The 22,272-nt window shown below is 32.9% G+C and overlaps 1 protein-coding gene across 1 annotated transcript; it reads left to right on the top strand.

Moving 5' to 3' along the window:
• Nucleotides 1–13,918: 13,918 nt before the first annotated feature.
• On the top strand, nucleotides 13,919–14,377 carry LOC140177421 (uncharacterized). The gene has a single exon (XM_072210521.1). It carries the CDS (start codon nucleotides 13,919–13,921, stop codon nucleotides 14,375–14,377), a length of 459 nt encoding a protein of 152 aa, XP_072066622.1.
• The last annotated feature ends 7,895 nt before the right edge of the window (nucleotides 14,378–22,272 follow it).

Raw genomic sequence — 22,272 nt, 5'->3', positions numbered from 1 at the left:
GGTTCTTAGGCAGGGCAGGGCGGGTTCGGATTTAGCTTAAACTTGTCCGGTATTTTATATATATATATATATATATATATATATATATATATATATATATATATATATACAAAATAATTACTAAAATAATTAATAATATTGTATCATATTTAAATTTTTACTTTAATTTATGTTATGTATGTAATGATAGTTATATAAATTTTAAAATTTAATTTTATTTGTTGGATTATTTAATAATTATAAGAGCGAGTAAAGACGTGACAAGTACCCGCAGGAGCGGGTTAGGGTTAACTTTTTACTAATCGCGGGTAGAAGTGGAGTGGGTTCGATGCTGTAGGGTGGGGTTAGGGGTGGCAAACGGGCCTAAACCTGCGGGCCGACCCGCATAACCCGCAAAAAAAGGCGGGTTGGGCTGGAAAATTAGGACCGCCAAATAGCAAAAGCCCGCCTAACCCGCACCGCTTAAACCGCGGGCTTTAGCGGGGCGGGGGGCTTCCCCGCCGGGCTTAGTATTTTTTTATCAAGGGGTATTTTTATAATTTTTTTTGTCAAAACCCAACTTCCCCCAACCCAACTTACAAGAGAATGAAGATGAAAATTGAGTGTTTTGGATTATGTTTATTTTGTTTTAGAGACTATTTATAATTATATTTTGGATTATGTTTATTTTGCTTTGAGAACAATATTTATAATTATGTTTTGGATGAAAACTTGGTTTATAATTATGTTTATTAGATATTTATAATTACAAAGACTTTAATGTTTGTGAATATAAAAATTATAATTTGTTTATACTTTTAGAAATTATAATAGTTAAAAGTAAAAAATAGAAGAGATTTTTTTATGCTATTATATATATTATTTAATAGTTAAAAGTTTAAAAAAAAAAAAAAGATATTTGGCGGGCTTAGTCCGCCGGCCCGCCAACCCGCCGTTAGGCAGGGCGGGTTGGGATTTTGGGACCGCCTCACTAGACGGGACGGGGCGAGCTTCTGGCAGGGCGGGGCGGGTTTTCCCGCTTGCCACTCCTAGGTGGGGCAGAGTCGGATAGAGCAAAAATCTTCTCCTATCCGTTCCATTGCCACTCCTAAGTCTCACTCATAATTTAAAAAGATAATAATTGCACATTAAAAAGATAGATGTATAATTGAAATAATTTTTTGATTTTAGGGTAAAGAAGATAAAAAATAAAAAATATGGAAATTATAATTTAATTAATAGTTATGGATCATATATATGTACAGAAGTTCTAATTTTATGATTTTTTTATCGATTGATATTATTATATAGGTATGATTTTTATTATATAACATATTTTTTCACATATTCTTTTTCTTTTTATCTTATCTAAAAATTTTATAGTTAAATATTAAATTTCCGAACATCAATTTAAAAATTGAGGAATTTCATTTCTCCTTAGTCCTTAGTTAATGAGAAAAGCACTAGAACAAAACAAAGCATAATTGACGGTCATTGGTATAGAAAAAAAATATATTATAGAGTATCTCTTACAATCAATAATTGTGTCAAAGAAAAGTATTTAAATGTATTTTAATGGCCATAATTATCATAAAAAGTATATAGTACTATTGACGATTAATAATTGTAAAAGAAAGCTTTCGATTGTACTTTTAACAGCCACTTAATTGAAAAAAAAAAACTTTTATTGATAATATTTTTATTAACATTTAGTTATTATTTTTTAGCAATATTTTTTGACAAAGTGATTGTAAAAATATTTTATTAAAAAAATTATTCTAATGGCTTTCAAAATTACTTTTTTTTTTTGTAAATTTATTTTGGTTTCTATGAATACAAACAAATTAATTTAAGCTTCAATAGACTCAAATAGTCTTTAGAATAAGTACGTAAGCTAAGCATGAGTTTTTTTATTCGACAATTTTTTTTTAGAAACTAATTTGATTCATATCTTACAAATAATTTGACTTATATCTACTACTTGGGAAATTTATTTTGACGTATCAAAATTTGCAAATACTAAAATAATTCATGTATGCATTTATGTTTTACAGAGATCAAAATAATCATTAGACCAAAAAATAAAAATAAAAGGAATAGTGGGGACTGGGGGAGAATAGTCACATGAAGATTCCGCAAGAATCAAGAATGTGAGATTTTTTTGGTGAAGAATGAATGAATAGAGGTATGATGATTGATGAGGGGGGCGATGACTGAGGAAGGTGAAATTATGTGGATTCATTGATTGATGTTATCATATTCATATGGGTCAAGATATGGTACAAAACAATTGAACCTTACCCGGTTAATAACGTGACCTTCCCTGCATATTAGTGTGCTATGATACAAAAACCAATGTGCTTATTGGGCCCAATATTATACTCACTACACTTGAAACAATCATTTAGGACACGTTAATAATGTTCCTTTTTCTTTTTTAAATGAGTAAACTACTATTTGTACCTACAAAAGTTAAAAATGCTGACATATTTATTTATAGAAAAAGAAAATTACCATTTGTACCTATAAAAAATAGTTTTTCCAAGTAAAATTATTCAAACCCTAAACAATTAAATAAAATTCCTAAACTACCCTTCTCTCCACCGCTATCATCTCCTCCCTCCTTTCTCTCTCTCTCTCTCTCTCTCTCTCTCTCTCAATTTTCTAAGCCACCCAATTCCAACATCAACCACATACCACAGTATCACCCTCCTCATCACTGTTCACCCCCCTTCTCCGCCAGTAACGTCGCAGACCTATGCCGAGCCCAAGAGCACCGCGCCAGCTTCTCCTCGCCACCATCACCATCGGCCTCAAACTAGAGCCTACTGTGTCAGAGACCCTCCTCTTCACGCTACCTTATCGCCGTCATAACCAACCCTCTTCACCTCTTTTCGCGTCGTAGAACCACCACCGTCGTTGCCTGATCCCTGCCGTTGTTATATCTACCTCTCCCCTGATTTCCTTTTGCTTTGTTCTTTATTACAGGTTCATGAACCAACCCATTTTTTGCAGGCTCCGATGGTGTCTCCCTGCAAGTGGAGCATCAGGCCTTCACCCCCGAAGAGGACGACACCATAATCAGAGCTCACGCTCAGTTCGCGGATGAGATATTTTTCGGCGAGTCGCGGCAGTGGAGAGTGATTAATAGCGCAATTCCGCCGCTGAGGGATTCGGAGTAGAGGAAGGAATGAAGAGAAGGATCGAAGCGAGAGCGGAATTCGTCGAAGAAGGCGATGCAGTCGTTGACGATGGGGTTGATGTCAGGGATGTGGGCGATGAGGTCGTCGGAGAAGCCGTGGCCCTGATGGTCAATGGCGCAGGTGGCAAGTAGATGGCGGTGAGCTGGAGGAACCAGCTGGATTCGCCGGTAAATCCGTGAACGAGGGCGAGGGTTCCGGTGACGGTTGCGGGGGTAGCGGGAGCCACCATTGAGTGAAGACCTTGAGGGGTGGTGGTGGGTGAAGAGGGTGGTGGTGGGATTTGAGATTAGAAAGGAAAAGAGGGGTGGTGGCAGGGTAAAGAAGGTTAGGGTTAGAAAGGTGATTGGATGAAGGAGGTGGTGTGGTGGTAAAGATAAGGGTAATTTAGGGATTTTAGGTAATTTTTTAGTGTTTGGATATTTTTGTTGTGCGGAACCCATATTTCATGGGTACAAATGGTAATTTCCTTTTTCTATGGGTAAATATGTTAGCGTTTTCAACTTTCGTGGGTACAAATGGTAGTTTACTCTTTTTAAATTCATTTTTAGTATGAATTGATATTTGTAACTTTTAAAAAAAAGTATCCATGCATAATGGATTTTTTTATGGTGAAAATTCAGGTACAGTCAATTTTACGTGAAGTTGATAAATGAAAACGTTAAATGATTTGAATGATTTAACTAAATTTTTATCTAGCAGTTTTCAGTTATCAGCTTCACGTAAAGTTGACTACACTTGAATTTTCACCTTTGTTGATTCTAGCTATTTCTTTTACCATTTTTTATGTGCTAAGTGAAGTTGATCCTCTTTCATTTTTTTTTTTTTGAGCGAATACCCATCTCAATTTCTGACAATACTTATAAAAGATTGTGAAATTAAAAAAACAAATCTTGTTGATTCTTAATTTTTAATTTTGTGAGACTAATTAATTTTTTTTATTAATAATCTATCTTTTGAGTTAACAAAACGTGCCAATGTACTACATTAATCGATTAATGTATACGTTAAGTGTTAGTTAAAATTGATATTTTTTTTTGTTAGAAACCTCGTTATCTTTTACAATAATTGTCAAGAGTCATTTAATTTTTTTTCTATTTTTTGTCATTTTTTATACACATTGACTAAATTTATTGTATAAAAATTAAAAAATATTAATAATTTTTAATTTTTTTTTATTTATAGAAATTGAATAGAGGATATACCTGTTAATAAGAACGACATTTGTTAATTGTTGTTATCTCTTCTGTTGCTTTACACCGTCATGATGATCTTTTACCAACTTTTCTTGTAGTTACAAGGTACTGGACTACAACCAACAATTTTGGAAGCGAGGTATGGGAGAGAAAAAATGCAATACGGCCAGAAAGATAACCAACAAAGACCAACACAAGGAGAGGTGCAGTATCAAAATTCGGACAAAGTGAAGATTGGTGTGAGAAGTGATAGAAGATATTTTAAGAATATTTTAATGGGTAATAACTGTAACATCCTACTACATAGAGTTTTACGCTTAAGTCGTAAAATAGAGGTGCTGTAGTATTACGACCTCTAAAATAAAATATACATATATAATTATAGTTGAAAAGAATTTATAACGAGGAGCTTTAAAGGAAGGTTTAAGCAAAATTGTGAAAAGAAAAGCGCAACGTTCACGTAACGGAAACTTAAACAGGAAGAAAATAAAGGAATATATATATATATATATATATATATATATATATATATATATATATATATATATATATATATATATATATAAGGAGTAGAATATCAAAGGTACAAAATGTCAAACTCCAGGCTCAACTTGTAAAGCCAAGGCCGGCCGAAGAATATATATATATATTTATACATACACACACATTTCCAAAACAATTCAAAATACATGACACAAACTCCTATTTCTCCATGAAACCTCTACGTGGAACAAAAGTAAGGCAAATACAGAGAAAAAGTCTACACACACACAGAGCAAAATACAAAAGATAACATCCCAACTTTGCTTGCAACAGGAAACTCCAAACGCCTAATGAGGTGCCTCTCGACCTGCATCTGATAAAAAAAGTAACATATGTATGGAATGAGAATCAAAGGTTCTCAGCATGATAAAGGTGCTAACGTACATAATATATAAGGTCCCGAGAAAGCTAGAGGTGATCTTAGAACTCCGACACTCAGATTTAAAACTTAGGGTTATAAATTAAACCATAAATCAGGTAAACTATCTAAGATACCCAGGTTCTAATCCAAATATGACCTAATACTTCAGTTTCACTCTCCTCTAACCCTCTGAATCATCGGTGGAACTACTCTCGTCACTCCTCCACACTTCCTCAACCATAAATCATTACTTCAAAATCTTTCTTCGCCAAGTTAACTCCTCTAAATTTACCCCTCTCCCTATGATTAGGAACTAAATTTGGGACTTTAGAAGGTAACTATAGAGGTTTAGAAGATAGAAAATATGTTGAAATCACGAAAAATACACTTTTTTCAAAAACAAAGATTTCGCGTACGCATGCCGTGTTTTGCATATGCGGATGTGTCATTTGCCATTCTCGCGTACGCGACACTGTTCGCGTACGTGAGCCCTTGGGCAGGAAAAACATCCCGCGTCGCGTGGCACTGCCCGCGTACGCGAGCCTGTAAATTCTCCCGTTCCGCGTACGCATGCACACGTTCACGTGCGCGGGATGTCTGAGCAGAGCCCAGAGTCCGCATCGCGTGGATGTTCGTGTACACATGTCTTCCTCAAGTGTTAAAAAGCTGTTAAATCCTACAGAATTCACTTTCACAGACTAAACTTCCGACGTACATAACTTTTTCGTTAAAAATTATTTAGTCTATTCTTCGAATGGCATAAACCTCACAAACTCAATTTTTATTTGGAACAAGTTTGATAAAAATTGAGGGTCCGAAAGCCAAGTTATGACCCGCTGAAGTTTGGTCAAAAATCAATCTCTTCGTAGAAATGCCAAACCTCTATTTTTACCAAATTTTCATTTAAAAACCAATGTATCACTCCTCAAAACAACCCTCATTGTGCATGAAACAAGTACACAACTATACCATCTTCTCCCCATTACACTATTTACTCAATCATATTTATTTTCACTCCAAACAATCCAAAAAAATCAATTCAACGTCATTCATTATTCATTAAACTGCCACCATCATAATTTAGTATCATCATCAAACACCAAAAATGATACCTTCTACAAAATCATCAACCATTACTCATTCTCAAAATAATTCAATATTTCCATCAAATTACTAAACATTAACATGCTTGCACATTTCAACCTATCATATGGTCATCTAACCTAAGTTTTTACATGATATTACATATTATCTACGAAAAACTAAAACCATATCTTGGCTGATTCCTTGCTAAGCCTGAAACACCTCAACTATCACCATTCCTCAACCATCTAAGGCACCAAATGCTCACCAAACAGAAACTCAGCTCCCAAGATCCAAATTCAAGCTTTCAATGTCACCAATTTGACTCCAATACTTATAATTTAATCTAACACCAAACAATATTACTCAAAATCAATTTAGGACTCATAATTATTAATGATTCACAAGAATTAGAGATTTCTCATCTTACCAACAGAAATTTAGGACAATGTCCGATAAATCCACAATACTAATTTGATTCTAAACACCAAAATTTAACAAAATCTTAAATAATAGCTCAAAATTTTTAAAATTAGAGGAGTGAGCAGCTGGATAAGAAACTAAAACTTACTTACCAAATTGTTTGGTGGATTAAATATATATTAAAAATAAATTAAATAATATATGTATTTATATATAAATACATAATAACTAATTTAAGTAACTAATTTTAATGTATCGATAATATTTTTGTACAATGAATTTTGATGCCAAAATTAGCAGGTGATGTATATATAAATTCTATTAAAAATATTATTTGAGGGGCATTTATAAATATCTTGTGGTTCGATGTTAGTTTACTGAAAATTGTCTTGTGGTTCGTGGAGTGAGAGATTGGAGTTTTATTTGATGTTTCCAAAACAAAGTGACACTGAATTTTTTAATTATTAAAAAAAATTTAGAGAGTAAAATGTAATTTTTAATTTTTTATTGTTTTATTTTTATGATTTTTTTGGTTGTATTTATGAAAGATTTAATTATTTTGTTGGTCTCTATAGTTTCGTAAAATTTTTAATTAGATTCTTATATTTTTTTTTAATTTAGTCTCTGTACGAATTTTTTTTTTAATTAAGTCTTCTTGACAATAATTAATTTAATTGTATAGGGACTCAACTAAAAAAAATGATACAAAAACTCAAATAAAAAAAAGTATAAAAACTAAATGAAAAAAATTGGTATAAGAATTCAATTAAAAAAAATAAGAATCTAATTAAAAATTTTACAAAATTACAGAAACTAATAAAATAATTAAATTTTTATAAAATTAATAATAAAAAATTACACTTTACTTATTCGATTATTAAAATAAGTTGAGAGGATCATTTTCTTTGATTTCTCCTTCTTGAGTTTGGTAGGAACATTTTTCTAGTTTTCTGGAAAGAATTTATTGTATTTTTTATTTTTTTATCCCATTGAAAACAATTTTTCACAATTACTAAACTGTTTTACCATTAGTTACTTTTTGTCATCAGTTTTTTTATTGTTAGTAGTATTATTTTACATGATTAAATCACCGATATTCAAATTCGACAGATGAAAAAATTTAACTAACTCAACTTAATTGAAGTCTCGTAAAAGAGAGAATATTATTGGGAAAAGAATGTCATTTTTATTTTACTAGATATATATTCATGCGATGTATAGAAATTATTTAATATTTTATCTATATCTAAAATATTTTTAATAATAAATATTTTTAATATATTTAATTTAAAATTAAGCTTAATTTATTCTTTTATTCATGCAAATACTAAATAATAATACATAGCCAATGAGTTATAACTTAAATGGTATAGTCTTCCCATACTCAATTAAGAGGTTACGGGTTCGAATCTCCTATCTTTAGTAAAAAAAAAAAATAGTACATAATAAAAAAATTTACAAAATAATTAGATGAATTAAAAAAAAACATAATATTTAAACAAAATATTTTAGCTCTCAAACTTTAACTCATAAATTATAAAAAAATTACTATAAATAATTGTTATTAATATGAAATTAATTATAAAAATTATTTATTGATTTATTGATAAACACGTGCGTTATATAACATTTTAAAAAATTTATTTAATTTAATATTTATGGCAATTAAAATTATAAATTTATTTTTAATTTTTATTGTTATATTTTGATGCTATCGTAGCCGTGATTTCTATTTTCTTTTATATATATATATATATATATATATATATAAAAGGAAAAGGAATTAATATACTAATTTAAGAGCTACGATTAATTATATATGTTCATACCCTAATTCAATACTAAAGTCCAAGTCCAAATAAAAGGTCCAATCTAAAGGTTGGCCCTCACTCGACACTGATCTTCTCTCAAGAAGTCGGATCCAATGACGACTTGATCTAAGGAAGTCGGGATATCAGATTAGCTGGCAGATAACCCACATTCAAATAAATAACTGCCCCTAAAATCTCTCAACCCACTTCCAGGAGCCATATCTCAACTTTCCTAAGATAAAGGGACGGTTATCCACCTAAAAAGGTCGAACTACTCCAACGGTGGTTATTGGTTCACCACTATAAATACAATGACACCCCTCAGGTATAAAAAAAAGTTCCAATACTCTCTAAATTGGCTTAGACCCTTGCTGACTTAAGCATCGGAGTGTCTTTGCAAGTACCACCCTCCACTCCTTCATACATACAAGTCGGACGGAGGCTTCCAAACCCAAACCTAGTCAGAGGCTTCCTCCTTCAGACGATTGGCCAACCCAACGAGTCCAACCCACTAATCTCCGGTTACCCATCGTAACATTGGCGCCGTTGTCAGGGACCCGAGAGATCAACCAGTAATGGCGGATGACTCGCACGAAGATGGCCACATAGCGTCCGATTCTGAGCAGGAAAATCAGGACGTAGGAAACAACAATGAGGATATTGACCTTTATCAAGGGGTGACCAATCAACATCGAGAAGGCACCTCAGGGTTGAAAAACCCGAAGACAAACTCCTCTGAAGGGCGCGAATCAGGAAAGGAGGGACAACCTCACGCAGCTGATTTCATGGGATTGTTCCACGGCCACCAAGGGCGCCTGGAACAGTTGGAGTAAGAGTTGGAACGACAGCGAGAGGCGGAGAGAAACTTGAGGAACGAGATAGAGCGACGAAAAGAGCTAGAAGAAAAGCTCTTAAGGTTGGAGTCTGCTCTCAAAAATCGAAGCTCCCGCAGCGACCGAGAAGATTCTCCCTTGGGAGGAGAAGATCCATTCAGCGAGGACATTATGAGGGCAAAAGTTCCAAGGAACTTTAAAAGCCCTGACATGGACCTCTACGATGGAACCACTGATCCAAAGCATCATTTAAACAATTTTAAAAGTCGGATGTACCTAGCCGACGCTTCTGATGCTACTCGCTGCAAGGCTTTCCCGACAACATTGACGAAAGCAGCGATGAAGTGGTTCGATAGTCTTCCTCCGAGGTCGGTCACCAGTTTCGACGACCTCTCGCGAAAGTTCCTAATGCGATTCTCCATCCAGAAGGACAAAGTAAAGCACGCACCAAGCCTCTTGGGAGTAAAACAGGAGGTCGGAGAACCTTTGAGGGACTACATGGAGAGGTTCAATAAAGCGTGCTTGGAGATCCAAGACCTGCCCACGGAGGCAGTGATTATGGGCCTAGTAAATGGACTTCGAGAAGGTCCATTCTCCCAGTCCATATCGAAAAGGCACCCGACCTCCCTAAGTGATGTACAGGAGAGAGTTGAGAAGTACATCAACATGGAGGAAAACGCTAGACTTCGAGAGCCGAGATGGCGACGTGGGCACTCTCACTCATCAAAAGAGAAGGAAAGAGAGCCCAAGAAAAAAAGAGGAAGTTGGCCCTGAAAGGCCTAGGAGATATCACTCCTATACTCCTCTACGAGTTTCCCTGGTTGATGTCTACAGGAAAATTTTCCATACTGAAAGGCTACCACCCCCTAGGCCCATCAAAAATAAAAAGGGGAGGGGGGAGTCGTGGCGACTACTGTGAGTACCATAAGATATATGGTCACTCAACGAATGATTGTTATGACCTTAAAAATGTGATAGAAAAGCTGGCCAGAGAAGGTCGGCTCGATAGATATCTCATGGAAAGGTCGGACTATCATGGGAAAAGGAAGCGAAACAACGAGGACTGAAGAGATCCCCCACCCCAAACACCAGAAAGACATATACACATGATCTCGAGAGGATTTGGTGGAGGTGGCCTCACAAAGTCGTCTCACAAGAGACACTTGAAGGAAGTTTATTAGGTCGGGGGCTTCAACTATTTCTTTCACCAAAGAAGATAGGCAAGGAATCATTCCCGGACATGATGATCCAGTTGTGATAACTATGATCCTCGCCAACGCCCATCTTCACAGAACCCTGGTAGATCAGGAGAGCTCAGCAGACATCCTCTTCAAACCAGCATTTGATAAGCTGGGATTGGATGAAAAGGAATTAAGAGCTTACCCTAACACCCTGTATGGGATGGGGGATACACCAATAAAACCACTAGGATTTATACCCCTTCATACAACTTTCGGAAAAGGGCCAAAATCCAAAACTCTGAGCACATAGTCGTCGATGTGGGGTCATCCTACAATGCCCTAATCGGTCGAACTACCCTAAATCGGCTCGGAGCAGTGGTATCCACTCCCCACCTTTGCATGAAATTTCCAACATCAGAGGGAATAGAAACCTTTAGGGGAGACCAGAAGTTGGCAAGGAAATGCTACAATGAAAGCTTGAACTTGAGAGGAAAAGGCGAGGAGGTACACACAATTGAGCTCGGAAGAGTCAGAGCTAAAGAGGAACTGCGACCACAACCGGGGGGAAAGACTGAAGAGGTACATGTTGGAGAAGATGAAGGAAAAAACACCAACATTTGAGCCAATCTGAAAGAAGATTTGAAAAAGAAGCTTATAAGGCTCCTACAAGAGAATTCTGACCTCTTCGCCTGGAAAGCCTCCGACATGCCAGGGATAGATCCCGAACTCATGTCACACAAACTATCAGTATACCCCGGTTCGCAACCTGTTCAGCAAAGAAAAAGGAAGCTCGGACCTGAACGAGCCCAAGTAGTGAAAGAACAGGTACAAGCCCTTCTAGAAGCTGGGTTCATCAAAGATGTCAAATATCCGGCGTGGCTGGCAAATGTGGTGCTAGTCAAACAACAAACGGCAAGTGGAGGATGCGCGTTGATTACACCGACCTGAACAAGGCGTGTCCCAAAAACCCATATCCACTTCCAAGCATTGATACCCTAGTAGACTCCAGCTCAGGGTATCAATACTTGTCGTTTATGGATGCATACTCGGGGTACAATCAAATCTCGATGTACAAGCCGGATCAAGAAAAAACATCATTCATTACGCCCAGGGAAAACTATTGCTATGTGGTCATGCCCTTTGGACTGAAAAATACTGGAGCCACATATCAAAGGCTGATGAACAAGGTGTTCGCACCTCACCTTGGGGGATTAATGGAAATCTACGTAGACGACATGCTAGTAAAAACCAAGGATGAGGCCGACCTCCTGGCTGACCTTTCGCAAGTTTTCAGCACCATAAGAATGCATGGGATGAGACTAAATCCTGCAAAATACACTTTTGCGGTGGAGGCAGGAAAGTTTCTAGGATTCATGCTTACACAAAGGAGAATCGAAGTCAATCCCGACAAGTGTAAAGCAGTCCTAGAAATGAAAAGCCCGACTTGCTTAAAGGAGGTCCAGCAGCTGAACGGCCGACTTGCCGTACTCTCCAGGTTCTTGGCAGGATCAGCATTAAGATCCCTACCACTCTTCTCTCTACTAAGAAAAAGGATGCTATTTTGAATGGACTCCTGAGTGCGAAGAAGCATTTCAGGAATTCAAAAAGTTTTTAAGCCAACATCCCATTCTGACCCGACCTAAAGTTGGGGAAGAACTCGTCCTGTATTTGTCCGTAGCAGACAAAGCTGTAGCATCAGCTCTAATACGGGAAGACGAGGCGGGCAGCATCCTGTATACTTCACCAGCAAAGTCCTACAAGGCCCTGAATTAAGGTATAAAAAACTTGAGAAGTTTGCATATGCCTTAATAGTAGCCTCTTGGAGACTACGGCCTTATTTTCAAGCTCATACAATAAGAGTTCGAACAAACCAGCCCATGAAGCAAATCCTTCAGAAAACGGATATTGCGGGAAGAATGGTTCAATGGGCTATAGAGCTATCCGAGTTTGACCTCAAGTACGAAACTCGGATGGCAATAAAAGCCCAATGCCTCACTGACTTTGTGGCAGAATATGCAGGAGACCAAGAGGAAGCCTCCACGACATAGGAGCTATACGTGGATGGATCCTCCAATAAAGTCGAAAGTGGTGCAGACATAATCCTAGTTAACCAGGGGGGAACTTAAGTGGAAGTCTCCCTCAAATTTGAATTTCCAGCTTCTAACAATCAGGCAGAGTATGAAGCCTTGATTGCAGGGTTAAAACTGGCAGAAGAAGTCGGCGCAATAAAGGTAGTTGTGTTCAGTGACTCCCAGGTGTTGACCTCTCAAATGAATGGAGAGTATCAGGCTAAAGACCCAAATATAAAAAGGTACTTGGACAAAATCTTGGAGCACCTTGGACGATTTGCTGAGACCGAGATCAAACACATAACTCAGGATCTCAACAGTAGAGCAAACGCCCTTTCCAATCTAGCAAGTACCAAGTCAGGGGGGAATAATAGAAGCCTGATCCAAGAAACTCTCCAAGAACCCTCTGTCTCAAAGGCAAAAGTCAAACAAGATGTCCTTGAAGTATCCGGATTGGACCTCGGATGGATGAACCCACTAGTCGAATACCTGAAATTCGACATCCTACCAAAAGAGGAAAAAGAGGCCAATAAAATTCGGAAGGATGCACAAAATTACACCTTGGTGAAAAATATCCTCTATAAAAGAGGGGTATCAACACCATTATTAAAGTGCGTCCCAACCTCAAGGACAACGGAAGTCTTAGAAGAAGTCCACAATGGTATCTGCGAAAATCATCTCGGAGCGAGGTCTCTGGCTAAGAAAGTCATCCGAGCCGGGTTCTATTGGCCGACTTTGCAGAAAGATGCCACCGAGTTCGTAAAGAAATGTCAACCATGCCAAATGCATGCAAACTTCCACGTCGCTCCCCCGAGGAACTCATAAGTATAACTTCTCCATGGCCTTTTGCGAAATGGGGATTGGACCTATTAGGACCCTTCCCCCAAGCACCTAGACAAGTAAAATACTTAATAGTGGGAGTAGACTACTTCACAAAATAGATCGAAGCAGAACCACTGGCCACCATCACCGCTCAGAGAAGTCAGAAATTCTCTACAAGAACATTATCACAAGATATGGGGTACCTTACTCCATCACCACTGATAACGGTACTCAGTTCACCGACTTTACCTTCAGAAACCTAGTAGCCAGTATGAATATCAAGCATCAGTTCACCTCGGTAGAACACCCACAAGCGAATGGAGAAGCCGAGGCAGCCAACAAAGTTATAATGGCAGGGTTGAAGAAAAGGTTGCAAGATGCAAAGGGAGCTTGGACTGAAGAGCTCCCTCAAGTACTATGGGCTTATCGGACTACGCCTCAGTCTGCCCAGGGGAAACACCTTTCCGGCTTGCCTATGGCATAGAAGTCATGATACCAGTTGAAATCAACGAGCAAAGTCCAAGAGTAAGCTTCTACGACAAGGTTGGAAACATACAGAGGCACAAAGAAGAACTCGAGCTACTCTCTGAAGTCCAAGAACAAGCCCAAATAAGAGAAGTAGCACTAAAGCAAAGGATGACAAATAGATACAACAAAAAAGTCATTCGAAGAAGCTTCGCTCCGGATGACTTGATATTAATCAGAAACGACATAGGAGTTAACAAATTTGGGGATGGAAAGCTTGCTACTAACTGGAAAGGGCCATACAAAATTAAAAAGGTACTAGGAAAAGGCTACTACAAGGTGACTGACTTGAACGACATCGAATTACCTAGGTCATGGCATGCTTGTAACATGAAAAGGTATTATAGTTAGAAGCAAACTTCATTCCCTGATGTACTCTTTTTTCCGACTTCATGGTTTTTCCCAAAAATAAAAGGGTTTTTCCTGAAGGGGGTTTTAACAAGGCATCAAAATGGGGGCTAAGGGGCGACAATTTTCCAAACCTCTTAGTAGCAAAAAGTACCTTTGTGAATAAATAAAGATCTTCTTCTCCCACATCTTTTTTTAAATTCCTTTTACGTTATTATCACTTTTCTACGAAACGCGTCGACTTAAGCTCGACAAAATGTGAAAATCCCATGAACCGACCTAGAAGGTCGTTAGGATAAAACTACGAGGTACAAGTCGGTGTAAAGAAGTTATAAAAGTAGATCATGATAAACTCGGAAATTTATCGACTTACAAGTCGGCAAACCGAGAAGAATGAAAATGCATCACGAAAATAGCCTAAGTTACAGAAGCTCAATAAAACAAAAATTGAGTACAATGAATACAAAAAGAGATAAGAAAATCCATCAAAAATCAAAGGCAGAGGCTGTCCCAAAGTCTTTGAAAAATTCAAAATAACTTAGACAAAAGACAGCCAGCTAAGATAAAAGATTTTCCAAAACAAAAATATCAAAAAGGCAACCTAAAAGCATGCACACACCAAAGATATCCTAAACCCTTATCCAAAAAAATGTACTTTTTAGTAAAATTTTGTTTACAACCACAAAGGGCCAGAAAATATCAGGAGCAAACCACCACAACAACAAACAGAATATTAAATTATTTAAAAAACAAGGAGCCTACAGGCCGGGCCCCAATAGCCAAATCTCAAATAGAAGGAAGAAGCTTTCTTTTAGAACAGTGTGTAGGTGAAAAGTTTTTCAGAAAGAAAACAAAGAAAGAGAGGGAAAATTATTTATAAACACGCTAGGGGCATAGTGGTAAATCGACGCGATCATTAAAGAAATGCACCGTTACCAATGAAACTGCCACCCCACGTGTAAATGCGAAAGGCCCTAACGGACGTGTCGTTTGATTAGATACGACTGTTTAAAATATTTTGAATCACGTCGGTTTAAAAGTCACGTCGGTTCCCATTTCACGTCGGCTACAAGCCCGAGTTAAAATACTTGAATCCAACTCTTAAGGAAAAGAGATTGTACTCGAGTAGGGACACTGTTCATACCCTGGCCCAGCACTAAGGCTCAAGTCCAAATAAAAGGCCCAATCCGAAGGTTGGCCCTCACTCGACACCGATCTTCTCTCAAGAAGTCGGATCCAACGACGACTTGATCTAAGGAAGTCGGGATATCAGATTAGCTGACAGATAACACACATTCAAATAAGTACTACCCCTAAAATCTCTCAACCCACTTTCAGGAGTCATATCTCAACTTCCCTAAGATAAAGGGACGGTTATCCACCTAAAAAGGTAGAACTACTCCAACGGTAGTTATTGGTTCACCACTATAAATACACTGACACCCGTTAGGTATAAAAAAAGTTCCAATACTCTCTAAACTGGCTTAGACCCTTGCTGACTTAAGTATCGGAGTGTCTTTGCAGGTACCCCCCACTCTTTCATACACACAAGTCGGACGAAGGCTTCCAAACCCAAACCTAGTCAGAGGCTTCCTCCTTTAGACGATTGGGCCAATCCAACGAATCAAACCCACTAATCTCCGGTTACTCATCATAACAATATATATAATCGTAGCTCATAATCATATCTCTTAGATTTTGATTTTAGCATTAATTAATTAATTAATGGAATTGACGTTGAAAATTTTTTTATTCAAAGTTTTAATATTGAATTTTAAATATCAAATTAGTTTTTCAGTTATAAATAAATAAATAGTTATACTATTCTATCTTAATTTTAATAAATACTTATATTTTATCTGAATTTACATGTGATAAAAATTGTCTATAATTAAATATTGAGTACAAAAATATTGGTATATTAATTTTAAATTTGTTAATAAAGGTATATTGATTTTTTAATTGTGTCTATGAATTATGACAATAAATTATATCATGATGATCAATTTTAAAATTTTAATTTCTCGTAGAGATTAAATAATATTAGTTTTAGTTTCTATTTTAATTGTATACAATTTTAATAGTTTATGTCTCTATCTCTTGAATAGTGGGAAATAGAGGATCATGCATGAAGCATATCATAGTGACACAAAAAACACACAGAATCATCCTCATATTCAACAGATTACAAAATTATTTAGATCATAATCATATTATCATCAAATTCGAATATTAATTATATTATCCTTTATCTCTACAAAACGATTAAAAACACCATACCATTAAAAATACCATATTTGACAATAACAAACGACTATTAGCTATGACAAATTAATTATATATATTGCTAGTAAATAACTACTTAAATATCATTATATGCTAAAAATAAATTTCTAAACTATATAAATAATATAGTGTTCATTTGGGTGATTTTTCATGTACTCAATGAACGATTTTATAAAATTTTTTCATAATATGTATCTCAATTTAGGTCCATTCTTATACTATATAAACACAAAATAATTAGAAACACAATAACTTTTAAGAATTTAAAAAACAAAATTAAAAACATTATCGCAATATTTTTAACGTATCGCATCTTGTCAAAATCTAAAACAATAAAAAAAAAAGGACTTCTAAAATTATTTGAGATTTCTAAATTTTCTTTTTTAGTTAAAAGACCTATTACATCTGTAATTTTAAAAATATAAAGTGTTATTATCTTAAAAAATTATCAAAATAAATTGATACAAACAATTCTTTATATGAATTATACAACTATTACTTATCAAGTGCGAGTCTTTTTTTTTTTGGAATATTTTCTCTGTACGGTTTAAAACAAGACAAATTTATTGGGATTGAGGAATCTTTAACCGAATGCAATTGTATTATTCTTGAAATAAATCCTATATTCATGTCTGATTGGTTTGAACCTAATATTATTTTGACCTACGTTAAGGTTGGTCATAACATAAACACTTCTTTCAGATATTCTTTTCCCAAATAGGGATACCTCCTGACTTTTTATTGTGCATTTTATACGGAAATCCTTTTAAAATAATATCACAATAAAAAAAACCTAATAAAAATAGCATATTATTTTGAAATTAATATACAATTCTATATTACCTCTTCATCAAGTAGAACCATTTCTATTAGAATTTTGTATACGTGTTTTAAATTGTTTGACACTTTATAATCGAATTATTCTAACATTAATTTTCTAAAGTCTATGTTCAAATGTTGTTTTGATATTTTTAATAAGATCATACCTGTAAAGAAATTAAAATAAAATAAAATAAATAAAGGAATGTAATTAAACAACTTAAAAAAACTATACATTTAACATGATGTTAAACTCAATGTTGGAACATAATTTAGCAGCCATGATAATCATTGAGAAAAATATAATTGTTAAAAAACTTTAAAAAATTACATTAACATTTAGGGTTGAAAGTGAGCAAAGTTAGCTCATGAGCTAGCTTGAATTTGACTCGTTAATAGCTCAATAAGCTGAACTTGTGAGCTAGTGAGTCGAATTTGAGCCTAGTATTAGCTCATAAATTAAATGACCCGAGCTTGAGCTTTGATAAGCTTAGTTCATTAGTTCGTAAGCTGACTCGATTATATATAATTAATTATTAATACACATATTCTATGGATTTTTTTCAGAAATAAAATAAAAAAAAATTCGTATTTCCCCAAACACCATTTTTAAACTTTAATTCCCCAAATACGATTTTTTGTTTAGAGAAAGTTCGCACCCCAACGAACTCTATAAAAATGATAGAGTTCGCATTACCCCAGCGAACTCCCTTCAACTTTTTTGAATCCCACGTTTTTAATCTATTATCATTATTTCCAAATAGTATATAGATTTACAAATAGTATGTAAGGTAGCGTTTGTTTTCGGGGGCAGGACACGGAGACATGGACAACACTTGTTTAAAAAGTGTTTGGAAGTAGAGACATGGACAGTGGACATATTGTCTCCGAGACAATTTTTTATACTTTTGTGTCCACTCTTTCACGAAGGACAATGATAGACACGGGATTTGGAAGAGTGGACACGGACAATTTTATAAATTTTGTTTTCCTTTTTTTCCAGTATTACCCCTTCTTATTTTTCCTATTGCGTTGTTCAAAGATACTTTTTTTTCTTCCTGTTCTTCCTCTATCTCTTTCTTTTCCAGGTACTCTCTCCTTTCTGTAGAATTTTTTATTGGGGGTAGATAATTCTTTTCTTTTTATCGTTTTACTTCAATACCATTTTAATCTTATATTATATTATTTGATTTGTAATAAAAATAATAACAAAAATAATTAATCTTTAAACTTTTGAAAGATAAATATTAACAAAAGTAAAATTAATCTTTTAAAATGTTAAAAAATAATTTATAAATTGTAATTGATTTTATATAATTTAAAGAAAAATCAGTTTTTTATAAAGAAAAATCAGTTTTTAGATAAAAAAAATTAGTTTTTTTTAAAATAAAAATAGATTTTTATATGCAAAAACTAATTGTTTTTTCATGTAAAAATGGATTTTTTTTAAATTAATTTTTTATTTAAAATTAATTTGGCTTATTAACCTAAATAAAATTTTTTATTAATCAAACTCAAATTTATTTTTTTTGTTAATCTTAACCATATGTATTCCTATATATTAATAATAAATTTTAAAATAAAATAATTATATTTATAAATTTTATTTTAATATAAATATTAATATATTTTTTATTAAAATTTTTTGCCTCTTCAAATATTTTTTTCAAGTTTGTACTTCTACGTACTCTCATTTTTTATTAAATTAATTTGTATTGATGTAGAAAATTTGGAATCACAGGGCTATTTTAGTCATTTCATATAATATTTTAGTCTTGTTCATGTGTATCCAAACATAATACTAGACATTACATTAGTGTCTTGTCCATCATATCCAAATACAATACACAAAAAATATTTTTTAGTGTCTCCATCCTATTGTCTCCCGTTTCAGTGTCATGTTCTGTCCTGTCTTTAAAAACAAACGCAGCCTAAGAGTACACAAAAATACACAGACAACAAGCATGACTTCTTCAATAATTTTTTAAATTATAAATAAAAAAAATAAGCCATATTTAATAATGGACCGGTTTCAGGCTAACGGATCAGTTGCCATTATTAAATATGGTTTATTTTTTTAATTTATAATTAAAAAAAATCTTTGAAGAAGCTATGCTTGTTGTTTGTGTATTTTTGTGTACTCCTATATATTATTTGTAGATTTATATACTATTTGGAGATGATGTATGATAATGGATTAAAATGGATTAAAAATATGGGATTTGTTCGTCGGGGGTAAGGCGAACTTACTCTAAACAAAAAAAAAATTATATTTAGGAAATTAAAGTTAAAAAATGGTGTTTGGGAAAATATTAAATTTTTTTATTTTATTTCAGAAAAAATCCCATATTCTATATATATTTAATTTATATTTTTAATATTATATATATTAATGATCTTAATTATTTAAAATTTTATATTTGTTTTTATATATAATTTTGATGTAGGAGATAAAGAAAAAATTTATAATTTATTGATAGATAGACAATATATAAAATTAATCTTTTGAAATATTTTTTAAAATATATAAGTTATAATTTATTGATATAAAATTATAAATTATGTTCCTATTATTTTAGCCTGTTCGTGAATTTGAGTTAGCTCGTGAACTTTTAGTGATCTAAATTTGAGTTTAAGAAATAAACTCAATTGTTAATGAATCGAATCGTGAGCCAAACTTAAATTTGATATAGCTCAGTTTAATTCGACTCACTTCTAATCTTAGTATTTTATTGTCAGTAGTATTATCGTTTTTTATTTTTTTAAATATGCATCGTCATTTTATTACATTAACATTATTTCCGTACACATTGGTGAACTAAATTTTGTCTTTTTTTGGCACAATGAAGAATAGAGTAATTACTTTCAAAAAGTCATACAAAGCAAAAAGTGCGCTTGTTAATTGTCGTGTATAACAGAGAGATGTGTATCACAAAATAATGTAAGAAGAAATGTTTTACATTTACGTGGGTTATATAATTTGGTGCTTTTGACTTTTTTATATTGTTTTGTTTTTTAAATAAACGATCACAAATCAAACGGTTCAGATTTGTGTTTTTAAAAATAAAAAAAAAATTAATATTAAAATTAGATTGTTCAACTTTTGTTTTCAAAAATAAAAAAAATAAAAAATACAAATCAGATTTTTCAATTTGTAGATTTTTTTTTCTTGAAACAAATCGGATCATTCGATTTAAATAATATCAATTAAAAAAAAAGTCACATAAAAAAAATTTTTAATCTTCCAATAACAACGTATTACACATATATTTAACCAATATAAAAAATCAACAAAGTGCACGCACGTATATGATATTTTCGACGTACTGAAAAATTAAATATTATAGGATAAGAATTATATTATTATTGTTTAGTGACTCATTGATTAGTCCCATAAATGAAGATTCAAACTGTGTCATATTAGCTTTTTTCATTTGTTTGTGGGACTATTTAAAAAAGAATACATTTATACACACGCATATAACAATTTGAAAAAAAAAATATTTATACACTAAAATTAATTACTAAAATTAGTTATAATACATTTATGTATAAATGTATATGTAGTTTAATTTATTTTTAATATATATTTTATATTTTAATATATATTTTATCTTAATAGTTAATTTTAATAATTGATTTTAGTGTATATATAATTTAATTATAATTTAAAATATAAAAAAGCGAAATTGAGAAATACAATATGTCTAGGATCAAATAAAATAGTTGATTTATTTAATTATTCTGTCAGTACCTATATTTTTATTAAATTTTTAATTAGGTTTTTATAATTTTTTTTTATTAAGTTTCTATACTATATAAAATTTTGTAATTAAGTTCTTACCATGATAAAAACGTTGAAATTAACAGAATATTCTGTTAAATAAAACGAATATGTTTAATACTTAACTGAATATTCTATATAGTTTAAGAAAATATTCCGTTAATTTCAATATTTTTATCACGACATGGACTTAGTTATAAAATTTGATATGGTACAGGAACCTAATTAAAAAAAATATAGAGATCTAATTAAAAATTCGACAAAATTAAAGACACTGAGTAATTAAATTTAAAATAAAAGACTAAAAAAATGTATTTTGTACGTTATTAGTTTAAAACGAAAGCATCTCAGAAAAATTAAAATAAAATAAAGGCATATCAAAGTGAAGTCATTGTAGTTAATTAGCTTAATTAATTAGTTAGTCTGTCATATCGTATGACTTAAGCAGGCTGCTGAATACATTATATTAGATACATTAATAATTATTTATGTATTTAATTCTGTTAGTTTAAATTTGTTGTAAAAATGGTTTCGTGATATATTACCCACCAACATTATTTCAATCTACTAAATTTGTATCAACTGATCAAATTATGAAAATGTGAACAATTGAAGCTAAAATGCGAAGATTTTTGTTAATAAATATTTTTATATAAAGAGTTTAATTTTAATATATTAATTGTGTAAAAAATTTTATAGTTATTTAATTAAATTTATGTGATTAAATAATTTTTTAATAGTAAATTAAAAATTAATTACTTTTATCAACATGATAATATATAATTGATTATTTATATCAATAGTATATATTGATAGTGCATAAATATTAAATTTATACAAAAAATAATACAATTTAATTAATTTTAATATATAATGTGAATTGAAAGGAGAAAGCTCAAATTTTAATTTAATATTTAATTAATTCGGATATAAACATAAAAACATTAATTGAGATTTTTTTTTTGGTTGGGTTCAAAGACCCCAAAAAACAAGGAAAAAAAGATAAAAT

This window comes from Arachis hypogaea, chromosome 13, assembly GCF_003086295.3.
Source record: "Arachis hypogaea cultivar Tifrunner chromosome 13, arahy.Tifrunner.gnm2.J5K5, whole genome shotgun sequence".
Lineage (NCBI taxonomy): Eukaryota > Viridiplantae > Streptophyta > Magnoliopsida > Fabales > Fabaceae > Arachis > Arachis hypogaea.
This window is presented reverse-complemented; position numbering and strand designations above follow the sequence as displayed.